Genomic DNA, 18,272 nt, shown 5'->3' with positions numbered 1-18,272 from the left:
TGCATATTATATACTAGGTTTGCATATTCTATATGGATATGTGCATTTTGCATACATAGTATATAGGCATATCATATACTATAACAGAGTCTGTGTCTCCTGCATCTGTTTGGTGACCAGTTAGAAGCAACAGAAGCAGAGACGCTGGAGCATCAGGAAGCAGAAGTGGAGCGAGGGGCTTCTCTAGCAAAGCCTGGAATCCAGTAAACCCTGGACTTTATACATGCTGACCCAAGAGAATTGAAAATGGTAACAATTACAGTCATCATAATGTAGCTAAAGATAATCATTGAGCGGGTCCTCCTCCTGGACCTCTGCTTGTTGCCAGTGCGCCGTTGAGGTGCCAGAAGCCTGCCGGGAGTCCCACGCTAGTGCTGGCAGAACGGGGACCCTAACCCTAACTAGTCCATGCCCGGAGGCCCCCGTTTCGACCACTGAGCTCAGCTGTCTTCCTACCGGGACCCCCAGCAGCAGCAAACCCAGCATCCTGCAGAGGTCGGCTCTGGTGGTTCGGGGGTCTGTGTCTAATAGTGCAGCTCACAAAATCAGACCTTTCTTCCCCGACGTTTCTGAGTAGAATCGTACAGCTCAAAGTCAACCATCTGAAATAGGAAGTCAGGACATCCTGGTTCCATCCTCACGTTGACGCGGACGGTGGCCTTGAGAAAGTCACCCCCGCTGCTTGCCTGCATAGCGAGGACACAGCTTCAGTAAGTGGTTCGTGACCAGCACCCTAGCGTGTGGTGCGCCAGCCCACCAGGCAGTATCGCTGATGAAATACCAGGTGTGATTTCTCAGACTTCTTAAACTGAACCACAACACGCGAGTCTAGTTGAAATGTAACTTGGTTTTTTCCCCCAAATTGTTCATCTGTTTAACGCCACAAAATCTTGCTGTCAGGAGACCTGATGAATGTATTAGGCATTAAGTATTCGTAGTTGTCAAACTACACCGGGGAGTATCGAAGTTACTTTTAATGCTCTTACACTTTGGAGCGGGCGATGTGGTATAAAACAATGATCGTTCACTTGAGCGTCCAGACCAGGAGTGGCCACGGGCTACACATAGTCCACGTGTAGAGGGAAGGGTGTCAAGCGAGGGCTCCCGTCCGTGTTCCCACCGAGTCTGACACGGTGCTTCTGTGTTCTCTCGACAGACCAGCCGCACTCATGGTCCCCGACTCAGCACTTCAATGAAGACAGGTACTCCCCTGCACTGAGGGCTATGAAAGGCTTACCCGGGAGTCGGAACCAGCCCCCGCTGTGCTCCGGCCACACCTGTGGCTTGACGCCCCCCGAGGACTGCGAGCACAGCCACAGCTACCTGCACCGTGGCCCGGAGGCGCGGCAGCCCTACCTGCTCAGCCCGGCCGAGAGCTGCCCGATGGAGCGTCACCGCTGCTCCCCGCGGGCCTCCGTCCACTCTGACTGCGTGATGCTGCCGGTGGCGCTGGGAGACCACGTGTCCAGCAGCACCTTTCCCCGGATGCACTACAGCTCCCACTACGACACCAGGGACGACTGTGCCGTGGCCCACGCTGGCGCCAAGACCAACCGGATCCCGGCCAACCTGCTGGACCAGTTCGAGAAGCAGCTGCCCCTGCACAGGGACGGCTTCCACACGCTGCAGTACCAGCGCACCTCCGCGGCTGCCGAACAGCGCAGCGAGAGCCCTGGCCGCATCCGCCACCTGGTCCACTCCGTGCAGAAGCTCTTCACCAAGTCCCACTCCCTGGAGGGCTCGTCCAAGGGCCACGTCAACGGCACCAAGGGGGACGGCCGGGCGGACGAGCACGCCCACGGCCACCACTCCAAGCACAGCAAACGGAGTAAGAGCCGGGAGCGCAAGGCCGAGGGCCGGCACCGCTCGGGACTCAGCAGCTGGTGGAGCTCAGACGACAACCTGGACAGTGACAGCACCTACCGAGCCTCCAGCGTGCTCAGCCGTCACCCCGCCGACCCCACGGCCCACTGCTACCCCGACGCCCTGGCCAGCCCCTTCGGGGACCTCTCCCTGAGGATTTCCAAGAGCAACAGCGACGTCAAGTGCTCAGCCTGTGAGGGCCTGGCCCTGGCGCCGGAAGCCAAGTACATGAAGCGCAGCTCCTGGTCCACGCTCACGGTGAGCCAGGCCAAGGAGGCCTACCGCAAGAGCTCCCTGCACCTGGACAAGCCGCTGGGGCCCCCGGAGCTGAAGCCGCCACTGCGGCCCTGCCACTACCTGCAGGTAAGGGAGGGCACTGCGCGCCGTCTCGGCAGGCCGAATGGGGAGCGCCCTGGAGGACGCCCCGTCCTTCCTCCAGACCGTAGCCCTGGGTACGACGGGCCAGGATGTAGCACCGGCCACAAACGTGTGTCGGCCCGTGGTCGTGCTTTCCCATTTGAAAGTGGCTGGTTTGGTCCAGGAGTGAGCTTGAGCGAGTTCGCAGGTCTTACTCGACAGCAGCATCTTTAAGCCCAGGAGCATGATTATGGAAGCCACATGCGTTCCCCTGGGGTGTGGGTGAACTACATTCACCAAAGGCAAAAACAGATTAAAGGCAGTGGCTGGCTGGAGGTGGCATATTGTGAATTCTCTGTTTTAGACCATTCCCTTCTCCTCTGGGCCTCCTAACCATGCCACCCCCGAGGGAGCTAGGGGAGCGCCACCCACTGAGAGGCACCCACCCCTTTTAAGAGGCCTCTGCAATTACTTCTGTTAGCTAACAGTGCTGTTAGCAAAGCTGGAAAGTCTGAAGTTTTCCTCCAGTGTATGTATAATTTGTATTCCAATTCACAATCCCTTCGACTTGGCCGACAGCAGTTGCTGTAGGCTGTGCTCTGGGTTAGAGAAATCCTCACGGAATAATGAGTAATAGCGCTAAATGCTGGCTGAGTCATCAGACGGTCAATTAATGGAACAGATAAACAACTGTGAATCTTTTCGGGCGTCAGGTGGCTGCAAATCATTCTAGCAACTCCAGTTGCCATCCTGGAACATGGTCCAAAACCCAGTGGTTCTGTTTGCAAAGGAAATGCTAACCAAATTGCTTTTATAGGAAGATTTATTCAAGGAGACAAATTGGCAGATGGATAAAATATTATTTTTGTAGCAATGGGAGAGACTTAAATTTTGCTTGTAGTTAGCAAAAGCCAGTGATATATAAATATGAAAATTTTACCTGTACATCTCTAAAGAAATATGACAAGTGCATCCAGGGCCCAGTCTAGTCATTGTGAGAGAAGCAAAACTCTCCTGTTTGTGTACGTGTTTGGACCTGGGAAATCTCCAATGCAGTGTCCCCTGAGCACATCAGGATGGACCTGCAGCTGGGGTATGGGGCCCCTGGGTGCCTGACTCAGTGACCTGACTTTTCCACAACACTTCTTGGGGCACCTCTTACCCCTCAGGGCCTCTCTCTTAAATGTTTTCTGTCCCCTCTCCACTTACCGAGCATCTGCTAATCATGGAAACTAGTAATCCAATATAAAGGCAAGAGTGCAACATAATGAACCCCAAACACTCATCACCCAGCCTCGGGAATGATCGATTCAGGGCCAGTCTTGTCCCATCGGTACCTCACCTGCCTTCCTGTCCAGGTTATGTTGAAACAAAGCCCACACAGCCTAGGTAGGTGTTTCTGTATTTATCTCTAAAAGACCCACACTGGAAGGTAAGGGCTCTTCCTTTGGAAGCACAACTGTGATGCCGTTAAGACATTACGGAATCACAGTTCTTCAGAGTGTCAATATCGGGTCAATGTCCAGGGTTCCCTGTCTGCCCGCAGTTCTCTCCCACAGTGTGTTGGCATCGGCGTCCAGATCAGGGGCCTGCGCGGGGTGGGGTCACCTGTCCATGAAAAATCTGTTGGTTTCTCCTCTGTCTCCTTCTCTTTGCTCTCTCTTGCCACCACTGTCCTCCCCAGGGATTTTATTTTGGGGGGTGGTTAGGAACCCATTTGTCTGACGTTCCCCGCAGTCTGGGCTCCAACTGTGGGGTCTCAAGGGGTCACGCAGCCACATCTCGGGCCCTCGTGTTTGTCAGGCGGTGGTCGGGCCTCCACCATCAGCCCCCCCGCCCGTGGTCCCCCACTGCTAGCGTGAGAGTCACTAAGGACCTCGCCCGCTGGAGCGAGAGGGTCGTCCGTCCAGCCGCGGCTCCAGCAAAACCCCGTCTCCAGACTTCGGAACATTTGTCCTCGTATGAGAATGTGTGAGAAATGACACGTGACTGGGTCCCGTGAAAAGTTGTGATTCGGTGGAACAAGCCCCGGTGTTAAATCACGCAGGCCCGCAAACCCCCCAGGGCCTCACTCGGAGTGGGCAGTCGTAGACCCAGCCGCGTGGTCCTCGTGAAGGGACACTCTGGGGGCCACTCACGATGCAGCCTCAGAACAGTCTGGACCACGGTCGCCCGTGGCGGGAGCCACATCGCAGGCAGGGCGGCACCACGGGGCCCCAGAGAAACGCGGGTGAGGCGCTCACTCAGGAGACGGGTTCCCACCAAGCGCCCCCCTCCCCGGGGCCCCGCTGGATCACGGGGGGATGGGTGCGGGGGGAGATTTGAGGCCAGGAGCATCGCGAGCTCCGCCTCCTTCCCAGGTTCCTTTGTCCTCTTGGCCTAGGACTTCCAGGACCTGGTGCTACAGGGCTTCACCGTGCTGATTGCATTACGCTTTCTGGGGAAGGATACAAAACTCTGCATCCTCGCCAGCGCAGATTTTATTTCACAGCCAGAAGGTAGGGGGATCGGAAGAATTTCTCTGTAGATGCTACCGTAGGAATAAGATTTACAAGAACAGAAGGGAGAAATAAATGCTCGTACGCTTTTCTTTTTCCACCCAAAGCTAGAGAGATTTGGAGCTGAACAAAGGATTGCTTTTCACTTTTACCTTTGGTTTGTACAGAATACATAGTTAACATTAGAGCAAGAGTCTTTATGTTTTTAAGTAGGTCAAAGCAGACAATAGGCAGAATTGAAAGAAAATTATGGTCCCTTTTATTCTTTGAAAGAGCTTGTTTTGGTAGTTTCTCCAGCAGCAGACAAAGCGTCTAAGGTCAGAGTGTTAATGAATGTCACGTTAATTGGGCGGTGACCTGCGGGGGGTTAGCTCAGGGAACAGGTGGCCCCCTTGTCATGTGCTGCCCCGGGTTCTAGGGACACGAAGGTAGGAGGTGCCCTCCCGGCCCTGATGGGAGGACAGGTGAGGGCAACTGCGTCGTCTAGAGAACACGGCGGGGACACGTGGGAACATGCCAGGAACACAGGCGTTGGCCCCCATCACATCGCACTGCAGCGGCACGCAGCCCAGGGCCAGCACCAGCTCGGTACCCCCTTCTCCCGTCCTGGTCTCCTGGCCTCTCCGCAGACCTCCTTCACTCTCCCTCCCCCCTTCCTCTCTTGATTGTCTCTGCCCGACTGGTGGTCCAGACCCGCAGGGTCTCCGGGCGACGAGGGGTCTTACCCCGGTGTCTGTGCTAATGATGCTGCTGTTCTGAAGGCAGCATCTTGTTTGGTGTTTAATTCAGGAAGAGTTCCCGTCCCAACAGGACACTCCAGGGAGCCGCCAGAGGGGAGGGGCAGAAGGACCGTGGAGCGGCGAGAGCCACTGGGAAGCGTGAAAATCTTCCCACACTTGCCGAGTATTTCAGCCCCGCTCCCAACCTCCATCCCACCGAGGTCCGCACGCCCCCAGACCTGGGCACCGATCCTGCCCCACCGTCCTTCACGGGAAAGGGCTCCAAACGCTCCATGAGTCGTGAGCATCCTCCATCCCCGAGCGGAAGCTGGTCATCAAGTTGATGAAGTACGCGGCGCGCGCACAGAAGTACATCCTACAAACACTGCATTTCCCAGCGACATTCGTTCAGTGGGTTCTGTCTGTGCTTTAGAAAAACCATCCACCTTTACCAAAGGGGGCCTCTTCTGGTTTCTGCAGTAAGCACTTCAAGGGGCCTCAGGCTTCCAGAGCCCTGGACGTGTGCTTCCACGTGATCAGAAGTGAAAGCTGACTTCTGACTAAGAGCTGAGCTCTGACACTGACCACCTCCCACACCCTGGCTGACGTGGCCGCCCCAACTGTCCTGAGTGTGTCTCGTGTCCCCGTCCCTCCCTCCGCCTGCATTGCTCTGCTCGCCGGTCTACGACGATCTGTCTCCCCAACAGGACTCCGCACCCCCGTCACCGCATTATCCCTGCGTCTGGTGGGGTCGGACTCGTAATAAAGCCCCGAATGAAGGAACGAGGAGGCTCATTTGTCCTGTGATGCCGCAGGACACCTGGAAGCAGTGAAAAGATACTCAGATGTCGGTTCAACAAAGCCAGCGTCTTTCCAGGCACTGGAGGCGTCTGGGTGGTTCTGGAATCGGGGCGATCAGGAGGATGGATGCGCCCCCAGCCTCTTCTGCTCTCACGGGATTCATGACTCTTCAGGATGGTTGGAATTAGGGATCATAAAGACCACCCAACTCCAGAAAACCAGTCATTCTGATAAGCTTCTCACAAACTTAATTGTTTCACCCAGTTCCCAGAGCCCCGGAGCCCCGGGGCTGTCCCCGCCGGGAATGGCTGGCATCACGGCCACTGGATTTCTCTGGCCCCTCTGTGGGTTGGGTTACTCCCCAAACCTGCTGAGGTGGCGGGTCCCTTCCCCCGGAGTCCCCATGGAAACCCTCATCCCTCTTCCAGGCGCTTCTCACAATCGGTCTCTTGTGTTTCCACGTGCACGTCTTGGCCGATTTCATCAGCACATAAGACACGCTCACATCGTGGGTCATTTTGCCGTCTCTGTTCTTTCGTGACAGTGGATGGGTGGGTCCTGGAGAGCAGTGGCATCCCCTGGGAAGGGTTTGAAAGGAGCCATTCCCAGAGCACAGGGGAAACCATTACCATCCTAGGCCTATGGGCAGGGTCCAGAGAGAGGGGGCCCGTGGAAGCAGGACCCTCAGCATTCGGAAGCCTGGTTGAGGCAGCTCCTGGCAGACCGTGGGCCCGAAGCTGGAGAGAGCTCTGGAAGGCGCTCCGCAACCCCCTGCACTACCCCCGCAGTGCAGCCCTCGGCAGAGCCAACCAGAACCGGAGGCTAAGGGACCCGGACTGGCGAGAGGCTCCCTCAGTGTCAGGGCACAGAGAAGCGTGTGGGGGGAGGAGACCGGGGACCAGAGGGGACAGGAGAGGGCATGGGGGGCATGAGCAGCACGTATGGACAGTGCCCAGCACACGGGGACAGGGACCAGCACGTAGGAGAGTGACCAGCCCATAGGGACGGTGCCCAGCACATAGAGTGACCAGCACATATGGACGGTGCCCAGCACATAGGAGAGTGCCCAGCACATATGGACAGTGCCCAGCACATGGGGACAGTGCCCGGCACATGTGGATGGTGCCCGGCACATATGGACGGTGCCCAGCACATGGGGACAGTGCCCGGCACGTATGGATGGTACCGACAGGGGACTCATGTATGACCAGCACACAGGATCACCTCCAGCAGGCCGCGGCCCGCTCAGTGCATCGTGTTGAGTCCCTCGTATGGTCTCAGGCCTGTGACAGGCATTTGGGAAATATTGTTGAGATAAATTCTTCACTGAAGGATGCTGGGGTTCGAGTATTTGCCAGCCGTGAGCCCGGTCAACCTTTCTGCCTCATTGATCTCGTATACATCACCCTTTGTGGTGAGACTCAACACAGTGTAAGAAAGGCGCTTGGAAAATCATCAGTCATTATATAAACCTATAATAATATTGTGTGGGTGAATATTCTACTCTGTCCACGTTTACCAGTTAAGAAGGACGAGGGCTGTGTGTGACTGTGAATGTGCACGGTAGAAATCAAAGGAGAGCTGACGCTTGGGCTGGCGGTTCTCTCTGGTGCATGGGGGTCAGGGAAGGATGTTAGCGGCATCCCTGGCCTCAAGCCTCCAGCGGCCAGGAGGCAGTCTCCCCACCTTGGAGATGACCAAACTTGTCTCCGGACGTCACCAAGTGTCCCCAGGAGACAGAATTACCCCCAGCTGAGAACCACTGGGGTCGTCCCAAGAGCGTGAGAGTTAGAACTAGGTGCACTTGGGTTCATCAGAAGCCGACTCTCCTGGGCTGGGGGCAGGGACCCCTCCGCCTGCACCTCCTCCCGGGCGCTGCCTCCCCGCCCTCAGCATCCCTCCCGGTACCATCCACCTCCCAGGTGTCCAAGCTCAGCTGGGAAGCCTTTTTATGAGACGCCTTCCTTTTTTTTTTTTTTAATTTTTTTCTTCTTATTTTGATATAATTTTAGATTTACATAAAAGTTGCAATAATAGAAAAGAAAACTGAGGTATACCCTTCACCCCATTTCTCCTGTGTTAACAACTTAGATAACCATAGCACCGTTATCAAAATCAGGAAAGTAACAACGTTATAATATTACTAACTTAAACACAGATCTCTTGGGAATTTCACCAGTTTTCCCCGATGTCCTCTTTCTGTTCCCACAATCTTTTAGTTATCGTGTCTCCTTAATCTCCTCCAATACATGGTGGTTCCCCAATCTTTCCTTACCTTAATGACCTTGACACTCTCGAAGAATAATAGTTATTCTGTAGAGTGTCCCTCAGTTTGGGTTTCTCAGATGTTTTCATGATGAAAGTTATGCATTTTTGGCAAGACTACCCAGAAGTGATATCGTGACCTGTTCAGTGCATCATATCAAGGGGTACGTGATGTTTATATGTCGTATCAGGGGTAATGCTAACCTTGATCCCTTGTTTAAGTTGGTAACCTCAGAAAGTTGTTTTTGTACGCAGTGGTTCTGGAACATGTGCGACACCTTCTTGTGAAACGCCTTCTCAGGTCCTAGGAGGCTTGTTGATAGCTAAACCACGCCCTCTCCAAAGTCCATGCATTTATACCCATTGTGCGATTGTTTAAACAACTTTCCTGCCCGTAACCATGGCTCCTAAACATGTCAAACCAAGTATCCTGTTTATAGCAAATATTTCACGGTGTCTCCTGGACTATTCTAAAATGAAATTCATGTGTAACCGACCTACACACACTATTCTGAGTATAGATTTGACCCTTGAACGACACAGGTTGGAGCTGCGTGGGTCCACTTGCAGGTGGAATTTTTCAGTAGTAAATGCTCAGCACTACGTGATCCACGGCTGGTTGACTCCTCAGATGCTGAGCGAAGCACGTGGAGGACTGACTACAAGTTATCCTCGGATTTTTGGCTGCGTGGAGGGTCAGCGCCCCAACACCTGCATTGTTCAAGGGTCAGCTGTATAGGTTTGTTTACGTGTATAATGTGCCCAAACGCTAATAAAACAGAAATAAAAGGAGGGTCACTTTTAACTAAGAACATGAATTTTAATATAAAAATGTCTGGGCACATGACAAACATGTACAGAAGGAAGTATTCGGACGCTTGTTTCTGGATGAAGACACAGTAATTTAGACCTGTGGAGGGAATAGTCATGATTCACGCACCACCAGCAGATTCACCCACCAGATGGAATTTTCGGCAATGGTCCACATTTCTTGGGGAAGGATCACACCAAACAAAGTTCTCTCTTCCCTTGATTTACATGGTTAGTTGCATTCCTGAAAAATCCACTGTTCGTTAAGACCATGCAAATGAAAAAAGCAAAACAACTTTAGTTTACATACAAAGAAGAGTTAGATTCAAGGCTCAGGTCATTATAGACAGAAAAGCATACAGCACACAAGCCAGTTCTTCACGGGGGTGGGATTGCGTCATGCTTTCCTGCGAACGAGCATCTCTGGCCGCCAGGATGCTGGTCGTGTCCCCCAAGTATGTGGCACTCACGGCTTCCCCCGATGGATGTCTTGGGTGGCCCTAGAGGGTGTCCCCACTTGGAACCGTTGTTGTTTACTGTAACAACCTGCAACTGAGAAGCCCAGCTGTCTTGCTGTCAATTATATTCCCAGTGGCGAGCGTGCCTGTCATGCATTTAAAACAAAACACAAAAACTTTCTGGAATGAATGGAGAAGACATTTCCCTACAGGGACACACAGCGTTTGATGACATTTTTTTCCTTGGTTTCAACACCTGAAAGAGAATATTATTACGAAACCCCGGCCCTTGTCACCCGTGCCTTGCTGCTTGAAAGGAAGAAAGGACATTTTAACCTGCCGCGTTGAAGTTTCCTTCAAGCAAGGAGCAGGAGACACTGAACTGTACACTCAACTCAACCTTAGGAAAATGCCTATTTAGACATCATAAATATCACTCTATGCAAGTAGGAACTAAAGTAATAATTATCGCCTAATGCAGCAAAGATCACGCATGGATTTGCAGAGGTCAGTGGTCACTGTGAAAGGAAGTTCATTTGTTCGTTCATTAAAGCACTTGTGGGTTTGGGGCCAACCCTGGCCACCCTTACCTGCCATTGCAGGCTTTTGACGCTGTAATGTACCCAAGAAAGAGTTATTGACTGAGACACGGTGGCATTTTCGTGTCACTCCCTTGTTCTTTTGACAGCCTGGAGACATGTGCTTTGGAAGCGGTATTCAGAGCCCACGCTTGACTCTGGTTTACCCTCCTTCTGTATTGAAATCTCTCCTGTCAGAGACTGCGAAATTGGCGGCTTACATCAGAAACAAAAAAATACAAGCTGCTCTCATTTGTTAGTTAATTCACAAGCTGCTGGGGAGAAAATCTTTGTTTTTTTTACGGAAACATGTTTTTAATTCACAAAAACTCCATAAAGCTGCCAGTGGGGATGCATGTTTCCCGGCTCCTCTCCATCTGTCTCCTGCCGTCTGCAACCTCCTCCCGGGAGCGCCCGGCCCATAGAGGAACCCCCGGCCTCCTCCTTCCTGGGCCTTTGGTGCCTCCCTCTTCATTTTTTTTTTTTTTTTAACATCTTTATTGGAGTATAATTGCTTTACAATGGTGTGTTAGTTTCTGCTTTATAACAAAGTGAATCAGTTATACATATACATATGTTCCCATATCTCCTCCCTCTTGTGTCTCCCTCCCTCCCACCCTCCCTATCCCACCCCTCTAGGTGGTCACAGAGCACCGAGCTGATCTCCCTGTGCTATGCGGCTGCTTCCCACTAGCTATTTATTTTACGTTTGGTAGTGTATATATGTCCATGCCACTCTCTCACTTTGTCACAGCTCACCCTTCCCCCTCCCCATATCCTCAAGTCCATTCTCTAGTAGGTCTGTGTCTTTATTCCCGTCTTTACCCCTAGGTTCTTCATGACCTTTTTTTTTGTCTTAGATTCCATATATATGTATTAGCATATGGTATTTGTTTTTCTCTTTCTGACTTACTTCACTCTGTAGGACAGAATCTAGGTCCATCCACCTCACTACAGATAACTCAATTTCGTTCCTTTTTATGGCTGAGTAATATTCCATTGTATATATGTGCCACATCTTCTTTATCCATTCATCTGTTGATGGACACTTAGGTTGCTTCCATGTCCTGGCTATCTGCCTGCTGCTCAAATCCCAGGAAGTTAGAGCCCAGACCCCTCCTCCAGGAGGCCTTCCCAGATCATTTCCTCTCTGTCCACAGCTTCCACTGGCTGCTTCCCTCCACACCTGCTTCTGTAGCCCTAATTAAACCATAATTCACTTTCTTTTATGCCTGCCTTCCTACTGAAATGTACTGTCATTAGGGACTAAATTTTCTAAAGTTTACTTCTTATTACTCTAGCAAGATATATGGTCCATGTAGAAAACTTAGAAGACATAAGTATAAGGAAAAATCATTGAGAAACCCGTGGTCAGTATCTCCCAGGGATGGTTCCACATCCTTCCGGCTACGTGTCTATGCATGTTGCAGGCATATCTGTCGTTAAAGTATAAGAACACGGAGTGCATACGCTAAAATGCTCACGCCCATGAACACCCTTCATCGGCTAAATAGCAATTCTTCTGCACAGTATCCATGGCATGCTTGTAGTAAATATTTCCCGCCACCCCGTGAGATATTATCAGTTTTCCTCCTTTGACCCTAATGAATGGTTCACAGTCCCTGGCATGAATCCTGTTGCCTGGGGACATTGCTGGGTCAGAGGCACCCACAGTCTGAAGTCTTCTGATACGTGGCTGTAAATGTTGGACCCACATTACCACCTGGCGTGAAATGGCGTGGAAATGTCTGTGCCCACACCTGTCTCCATCCTGGTAATTTGTTCTGATGGTGGAAAACTGACTTTTGGTAAGAAAACCCATGGATGAGGACCTAAATGCCCAGAGAAGCTCAGTCTTCCTTCTTCCTTGTGCCCCCAATCCTGAGAGCCAGGAGATACCTTCTATGTGCGTAAATCTATGCCTGTTTCCCGGGGGGCTGATTGCTTGCTCTGTCACCGGGCCTTTCTCTCCTCCCACCGTGTCTCTGGCGGTTCTGCACTGCCGTCTGTGGCCTCGTGCCCGCCCGCCCACTCTGGACCACCCCCAGGGTCACTGTCCTCTTGAAACCCCCTGGAGACGGGCACTCAGCACCCGGCAACAAGGAGCTTGGAAACGCCACCCACGCGGCCCCTGCTGTGCAGCTGCAGGGACTCGGCTGCGGACCCCCCCAGGGCCACACAGCCCTGGGGGTCACGGTCCACTGAGGACCTGGAATCTCCACCCTGTTAAGCCCCCTCCTCTTCCTGTGTGTGGCTGCGATGTCTCCACGCGCTTCCCGTGGACCTACGCCAGCTTGGGGTGGGCGGAGGGGGAGCTGTTTTAAAACACAAACTGCAGGCAGGACCCACGACGTGTCACCACGGGGCCTGGACGGGCTTGATGCCCACCCCTCACCTCTCAGTGAGGGGCCGCCCTGTCCCTACTTGTCTTGGCCGGAACCGCAGAAGGTACATCCTGTCCCATCCCCGGTTTCCCCTCCTGGGCTGTAACATGCGAGATGTCTGAAGATGTGTTTTAAGAAAATGGAGAAAAGGTGCCTTCAGCTGAAAACTCTGCCTTTCCATCCAGGCATGTGCGTCCCTGGCGGGGATGGTGACAAATGGGCCCACTGGCACCATCAAAACTGGAAAGATGACAAAGGAACATATCTACGAAACAGAAACAGACTCACAGACACAGAGAACAGACTGCGGTTGCGAAGGGGGGCTGGGGGAGCGGTGGATTGGGAGCTTGGGGTTAGCAGGTGCAAACTATTATATATAGGATGGATACACAACGGGGTCCTACTGTATAGCACAGGGAACTCTATTCAGTCTCCTGTGATAGACCATAAGGGAGAAGAATATGAAAAATAGATATATACGTCTATAACTGAGTCGCTTTGCTGTACAGCAGAAATTAACACAGCATTGTAAACCAACTAGACTTCAATCAAATTTTTTAAAAACCCTGGAAAAATGGCAGGACTCCTCTTAGGATGACCTGAGTGTCCGTAAGTCTCTGAATAGTCACCACAGGAAGAACCCTGTCTCCGAAGACTGTCAGTACAGACTTGCGCCGTCCTCTGTCTCGGTGAAGAGTACTCTGGGAGATGGCGTCCTGCAGCACGGAGAGCACGTGTGTTAGGTTCTTGGACTGCGGAACTCCGTGTGACGGCGCGGGCACGTGCGGAATCGTGCAGCCCTCTACCCTCAGCCGCTGCTTGGCGTGGTTTGGGTCTTTGTAAGGGTCACGGCTGGTGGAAGGTGAGCTGCACGGGGCAGGCGCGTGCGGTGTAGACACCCTGAGACTTGTGTGTGCTGTGTGAGCACACCGGGTTTCCCAGATGGGGGGTGGACACGGAGTGCAGGCCTGCTTCATCCTCTTCGCGGCGTAGCCCATGCACCCCGGAAGTGACACAGAAGCACTGAGGGGGCGTCGCTCTGCTGGGACCCACGCCGTGGACAGCGTTCGGGGTCTGAGTCCCCACCCAGCGCAGTGTGTGCTTCCCGGGCGTGCAGGGCCCTGGTGTGGGGGCCCGACAGTGGGGTGCGCCCCTGTCAGCCCTCGCCACGCAGCAGGGTGTCCTCCTTTGGTCTCCTTCTTCCTCTTATTTCTTGTTCTCCACACTGGGGACCTCTTTTTCCACTTTTCTCAAGTTTCAACTGCTTTCCTACCAGAAGGAAATAAATCTAAATGTTAGTGGTGCTTTTTTCCAGGTTTTGAGACTACAAACGGGTTTTTCTTTCTAACATTGTCTCACTTTTCCCATAACATTTATTACTTTTATAACAGGGGAGAAAACAATAATTGTATATTAATGTCCTTTGGGGATTTGAATGACAGACCCCTAAGAAGCGTGTGACTTTCACTGCTGAGTGACCATAACAAGCTGTGTCTTCACGAGCTCCGAGGATTTGTCCCCAGAGAGGCAGTAACGGGATTCTGACGCTAAGGCTGACGCACGCCCTGTCTGTTCTCTCCTAGGTGCCCCAGGACGAGTGGGGAGGGTACCCCACGGGGGGCAAAGACGAGGAAATTCCCTGCAGAAGGACGAGGAGTGGCAGTTACATCAAAGCCATGGGTGACGAGGAAAGCGGGGAGTCGGACTCCAGCCCCAAAATGCCCCCCAAGGTGGCGCTCCGGCCAGAGCCCCTGCTCAAGTCCATCGGACAGAGGCCGCCGGGGGACCTCCAAACGTAAGCCCCCCACGCGCCTCCCTCACCCCAGCCCAGGGCTCTTCTCACGCCGACCGCGGCCGGTTGTCCAAACACCCTAGAAAAAGTCCTGGGTTGAAAATATTAGGCTCAATGGCTGTCAATTTTCAAGTCATCAGACCTTCGGTTATTTACTCATTGCATAGTAATTAAGGAAATACCCTTGGGCAGTTTCTATGTCAAATATTAATTTTCAAGTACCTATCATAGCCGATGACCCATCCGTGTCTTCTCAGATCATTCCAGCAATTGATCAGGAGCACATCTGTGTGAGTGTGTGTGTGTGTGTGTGTGAAAATCACAATGGGGAATTTTTTGTTTACTATAACTTTACAAGTGCACATGTAGGCAACAAGTTTTTTGCAGGGTAGGGGCAGGAACTGGATTAATTTTACAAATATCATAGCATGTGCTTTATATATTTGTCCAAAAATACATTGGGTTTTTTTTTGTTTTTTCTTTAACTGAAGTGTAGTTGACTTACAATGGTGTACCAGTCTCTGCTGTACAGCAAAGTGGCTCAGTTATACACACAGAGACATTCTTTTTTGATATTCTTTTCCATTATGTTTTATCCCAGGAGACTGGATATAGTTCCCTGTGCTCTACAGTAGGACCTTGTTGTTTATCCAGTGTATATACACTAGTTGCATCTGCTAATCCCAAACTCCCACTCCATCCCTCTCCCTCCCCCTTGGCAACCACAAGTCTGATCTCTGTATCTGTGAGTCTGTTTCTGTTTCATAGATAGGTTTGTCTGTGCCATAGTTTAGATTCCACATGTAAGTGATATATCATACGGTTATTTGTCTTTCTCTGACTTACTTCACGTAGTATGATAGTCTCTAGGTCCATCCATGTTGCTGTAAATGGCATTATTTCATTCTTTTTTATGGCTCAGTAGTATTCCATTGTATATATGTGCCACGTCTTCTTTATCCATTCCTCTGTCGATGGACATTTAGGTTGTTTCCATGTTTTGGCTGTCGTGAACAGTGATGCAATGAACATAGGGGTGCGTGCAAAGACACACTGTTGATAAATTTAACTAATTTCCAAAATATAAACAGAGGAAACTAGGAACTCGGCTATTCCTTTGAACTATGAAAATATGCCTGTAATTCTTAGCAGTCACCTTGTGTGTTTTTGGTCCTTCCAGCTAAGTCTGGATGTAAGTGCAAAGAACTGTCTGCTTTTCCCACCACGAGCTGTGGCTTCTCTGGTGTGAAGGTTCAGCAAGAGGGTGAAACAGCAGCTCAGTGCTTTGCCAGTGTTGCATCCAGAGTTGTTCTTGTAACGTAGTGAGAGGATGAGGCTGTGACCGGGGTGTCACCTTTGTGTCATCCCCCACCCGTGCCCCGTGCACATGGCGACATGTGAAACAATGGTGTGATTTCTCCTGATAAACCCAGTCATCCGTTAAATGTTACCTCACAGGATGAAAAATTTAAATTTTGAATTGACCCGTATCCTACATTTGACAAACGTGAACGGTACCTTTATGACCTCGTTCACTTAAATCCCTCGGCAGTTGTGTTGGGGATGCCAGGCACGAACAGATGAGGGAGGCAGCGACGCCTGTCTCGTCCCTTACGGGTCCCCTAAGGTAAGGCGCTGCCTTACACAGAGGAGGTGGTCAGGGGAGGTTTGTGAATCAGTGCCTAGGAGCCAAGCCAGAGGCTCGCCCTGTGGAGCTGACAGAGGGATAACGGGAAGGGGGCGTGTAAGCAAAGAAAGCAAACCGTTGCAAGAGGTTGTCAGTGGAAGGTTGTGCTGGGAACTTAAGAAGTGAGGGTTGGGCTTCCCTGGTGGCGCAGGGGTTGAGAGTCTGCCTGCTAATGCAGGGGACACCGGTTCGAGCCCTGGTCTGGGAGGATCCCACATGCCACGGAGCAACTAGGCCCGTGAGCCACAACTACTGAGCCTGCGCGTCTGGAGCCTGTGCTCCGCAACAAGAGAGGCCACGATAGTGAGAGGCCCGCGCACAGCGATGAAGAGTGGCCCCCGCTTGCCACAACTAGAGAAAGCCCTCACACAGAAATGAAGACCCAACACAGCAAAAAATAAATTAATTAATTAATAAACTCCTACCCCCAACATCTAAAAAAAAAAAAAAAAAAAAAGAAGTGAGGGTTTAGGGGTGGGGAACCAGAGGCATCACCTGACCCAGGCACGCAGTCGTCGAGGGCTGGACCAGGCACTGGTCTCCCCAGCTTCATTTGGGGGTGCCTGAAGACACATCTGAGAACTCTGGGTTATCTGAAAACCCCACCCCCCCGGACAGCAGTTGTGCTTAGCAGGTCTTGAGGTTCTGGTCCACTGGGTAGGGTCACCGACTTAACTCCTCATTTTAAAAGTTCGTGATTCATTTCATGATTGTGCACTTTGAAAGCGAACCATGAAAAAGAAATAAAAGCAATCAGTGTTTGAACTGTGAGCAGGGATCAGACCTTTTAAGAATTACGGGGGCTTCCCTGGTGGCGCAGTGGTTGGGAGTCCGCCTGCCGATGCGGGGGATGCGGGTTTGTGCCCCGGTCCGGGAGGATCCCACGTGCCGCGGAGCGGCTGGGCCTGTGGGCCATGGCCGCTGGGCCTGCGCGTCCGGAGCCTGTGCTCCGCAGCGGGAGAGGCCGCAGCGGTGAGAGGCCCGCGCACCGCAAAAAAAAAAAAAAAGAATTACGCACTTTGGGGCTTCCCTGGTGGCGCAGTGGTTGAGAGTCCGCCTGCCAATGAAGGGGACACGGGTTCGTGCCCCGGTCCGGGAAGATCCTACATGCCGCGGAGCGGCTGGGCCTATGAGCCATGGCCGCTGAGCCTGCGCATCCGGAGCCTGTGCTCCGCAACGGGAGAGGCCACAACGGTGAGAGGCCCACGTACCGCAAAAAAAAAAAAAAAAAAAAGAATTACGCACTTTGTTTTCCTATTGACAAAGTCCCTCATCCCTGTCTGCTGACCCCAGACTGGTCGTGCTCCCTGGAGCCCTGTCCCCAACCCTTGAGTCCTCCCCGCGGGACCACGATTCCCTTCTTCAGCGGTCAGCACCTGCCTCTCGTCCCTCCCCTCATCTGTACCAGGCGCCAGTGCTGACGATGTTCAGAAGATATTGTTAGGAGCTTACATTCGTAAAGCCCACGTCATTACCCACCATAGTAAAAATTCCCTCAAAAACCCAAGAGAGTGATGGAGAGGCAAGGCCACCGGACAGAGTAACCATTCACCAACCGCGTGTGGAAGTGGAGCCGGGGGTTCATCCACAGCGGCTTCTAGCCCCAGCATACCCGCTGCACTTCATACCTCGGGAAACCTGGGGGAAAATGAATAGAAGATGCTGCCTAACACCTGCTCCTGTTCTCAGCTCACTTACGTCTGCGCTGGCCTTGCAAACACTGCCCACTCTGTCTGCAGAGATAAGCCCTCGGTCGGGCCCTTCTTCCCGTTATTCTGTGTCTATCACTCCGTTCATCCCTCCGACACGTGCCGGGCACTGTGCTAAGTTCTCCTTACACGTGTGTGGATTATTCTTTTCCTCCAAATCTGACACTGCGATGGAGATGTGAAGGGGAGGGGGCAGCACCCTGTGACATGTCCAGACGACACCGTGCCCTGCAAGAGTCCTCTGCTAATTTGCAAAGTCCGTGAAACTCCCATAACAAGTCGCTGTTTGTGTTAACATACGAATTTTCTCTTTAAAATATGTTACTGGGAGGTATATCAAGTAAGTTGTTA

At 52.2% G+C, this 18,272-nt stretch overlaps 1 protein-coding gene across 1 annotated transcript in view; it reads left to right on the top strand.

Annotated features, from left to right (window-relative positions):
- Positions 1-18,272, top strand: part of DLGAP2 (DLG associated protein 2) — a gene marked incomplete at its 3' end in the record, with an annotated part of 702,831 nt that overhangs the window by 605,555 nt on the left and 79,004 nt on the right. The window contains exons 6-7 of the mRNA XM_082680415.1: positions 1,157-2,226; positions 14,317-14,528. Coding sequence (XP_082536541.1) covers positions 1,157-2,226; positions 14,317-14,528 — 1,282 coding nt within the window. The remainder of the gene's footprint in view (positions 1-1,156; positions 2,227-14,316; positions 14,529-18,272) is intronic.

This window comes from Grampus griseus (genome assembly GCF_964374135.1).
Source record: "Grampus griseus genome assembly, chromosome: 21".
NCBI classification, from domain to species: Eukaryota; Metazoa; Chordata; class Mammalia; order Artiodactyla; family Delphinidae; genus Grampus; species Grampus griseus.
Note: the sequence above shows the minus strand (reverse complement) of the source record. Positions and strands in the feature narration are given on the sequence as shown.